A 1,444-nucleotide genomic window follows, 5' to 3' on the forward strand; every position below is an offset into this window, starting at 1 on the left:
CATGGCCAAATTGTTCATAAGGGTTTTACCAATTTATACTCCCACATGTCGTTAGACTGCCTCCTTCACCATAGACTTGCCAAAAGTGTGCTATATATTTGTTGTATGTTTTTGTCATTGGGGTAGGTGAGAAGTGGTATCTCAGTGGAGTTCTGATTTGTATTTCTCTGTGATTATGAATGAGGCTGAGCATTATCCATATCTTTAGGATTCTGTATTGGGTTCTGTTTGGGGGTCTTGGGAGACTAGGATATTCACCCCATTTCCCAGATTTGGAAGCTCAGGCCGTGGAGCTCCACGTAAATGGAGCTAGACCTGAAGTGTGACCGGCTCCATAGCCCACCCTTACTTGCTTTGCAGACAAGCATGAGACGAAGCTGAAGGGAGTCATCTATTTCCAGGCCATTGAGGAAGTGTACTACGACCACCTGCGCAGTGCAGCCAAGGTCAGGGGTGGAGGGCACCAGAGGGGGGCCAGAGGGACAGCCATGGGGAAGGGGTGGCCTGGTGGGGCTCTGGGAGCAAAGGCCTCCAGCCTGCCCTCTACAGAGGCTCCAACCCAGTCCTTGTTCTCTTTGTCAACTTTCTCTTCCTTTCTCCCTCTCCCCTTCCCAGAAGAGGTTTTTCCGCTTCACTATGGTGACTGAGGTACCCCTCCCCACTTAGCTGTAACCAGCACATTAACACCTCCTGTACCCGACTCATCCCTGACCCTTGACCTCCCCTTCATCCCCCTCCCTTCCCCCAGGCCCAAGGGAGGAGCAGAAAGCAGGTTGCAAAGAGCAAGAAGCTCCTGTGGGCTTGGGTGCCTCCCTCTCCTTGTTGCCTCCCTCTCCTGGAAATGACAGCAGGATGTCTCCCCATGGGGGTCTGGTGATAGAGAAGGGATGGCCGGAAGGGGTGGAGGGGACCCTTAAAGACTAGATTTGATAGGGAGAAATTGATAAACAGGAGATATTTGAGGCTGGGGCCTGCTTCCCTAATGCAAGTCAGCCTTCCTGCCACCAACCCTCTGGTGCCCACCCCAGTCCTGATCTCTGCTCCTCTGGGGTCCCAGGGCCTAGCATCCTACTTGTTGCTTTTTCTGTCTGCCGCTGTTTTGCTGAGAGGAAACTCTGGTCCTCACTGGAAAAGCCTTTGTGTTTGATCCTCTTGATACTCACTTTTGAACCTGGGGCGCCAAGGACCAGTGCCCCCCTTGTCAGGGTATAGCTCTGTCAGGGTCCAGGGAGTTTAGAGAGCCCAGGACTGCTGTGGTGTGAGAAGGGAACATTTCAGCCTGGGGCTCACATGGACTGGTAGGGTCTAGGCTCTGGACCTATTTAGGACTAAGCTCCAGGGCTTTCTAGGGGCTGGGAGGGGAAAGGGCAGATAGGGAGGCAGGTGAGAATATTCCTGGGCATGGGTGAGCCCCATCTTAGACCTTCCTCTCTTCCTTTGGCAG

General features: G+C 53.2%; 1 protein-coding gene across 35 annotated transcripts in view; it reads left to right on the forward strand.

Moving 5' to 3' along the window:
• Positions 1 to 1,444, forward strand: part of PHLDB1 (pleckstrin homology like domain family B member 1) — a 50,606-nt gene that overhangs the window by 47,816 nt on the left and 1,346 nt on the right. For 20 of the 35 annotated variants that reach the window (XM_034933828.3, XM_063608830.1, XM_057299262.2 and 17 more), the window contains 2 exons: positions 361 to 446; positions 616 to 648. In XM_034933828.3, coding sequence (XP_034789719.3) covers positions 361 to 446; positions 616 to 648 — 119 coding nt within the window. The remainder of the gene's footprint in view (positions 1 to 360; positions 447 to 615; positions 649 to 1,444) is intronic. The other 15 variants (XM_063608831.1, XM_063608832.1, XM_055094953.2 and 12 more) reach the window with 1 other exon arrangement.

The sequence above is a fragment of the Pan paniscus genome, chromosome 9, assembly GCF_029289425.2.
Source record: "Pan paniscus chromosome 9, NHGRI_mPanPan1-v2.0_pri, whole genome shotgun sequence".
Classification (NCBI taxonomy): Eukaryota; Metazoa; Chordata; class Mammalia; order Primates; family Hominidae; genus Pan; species Pan paniscus.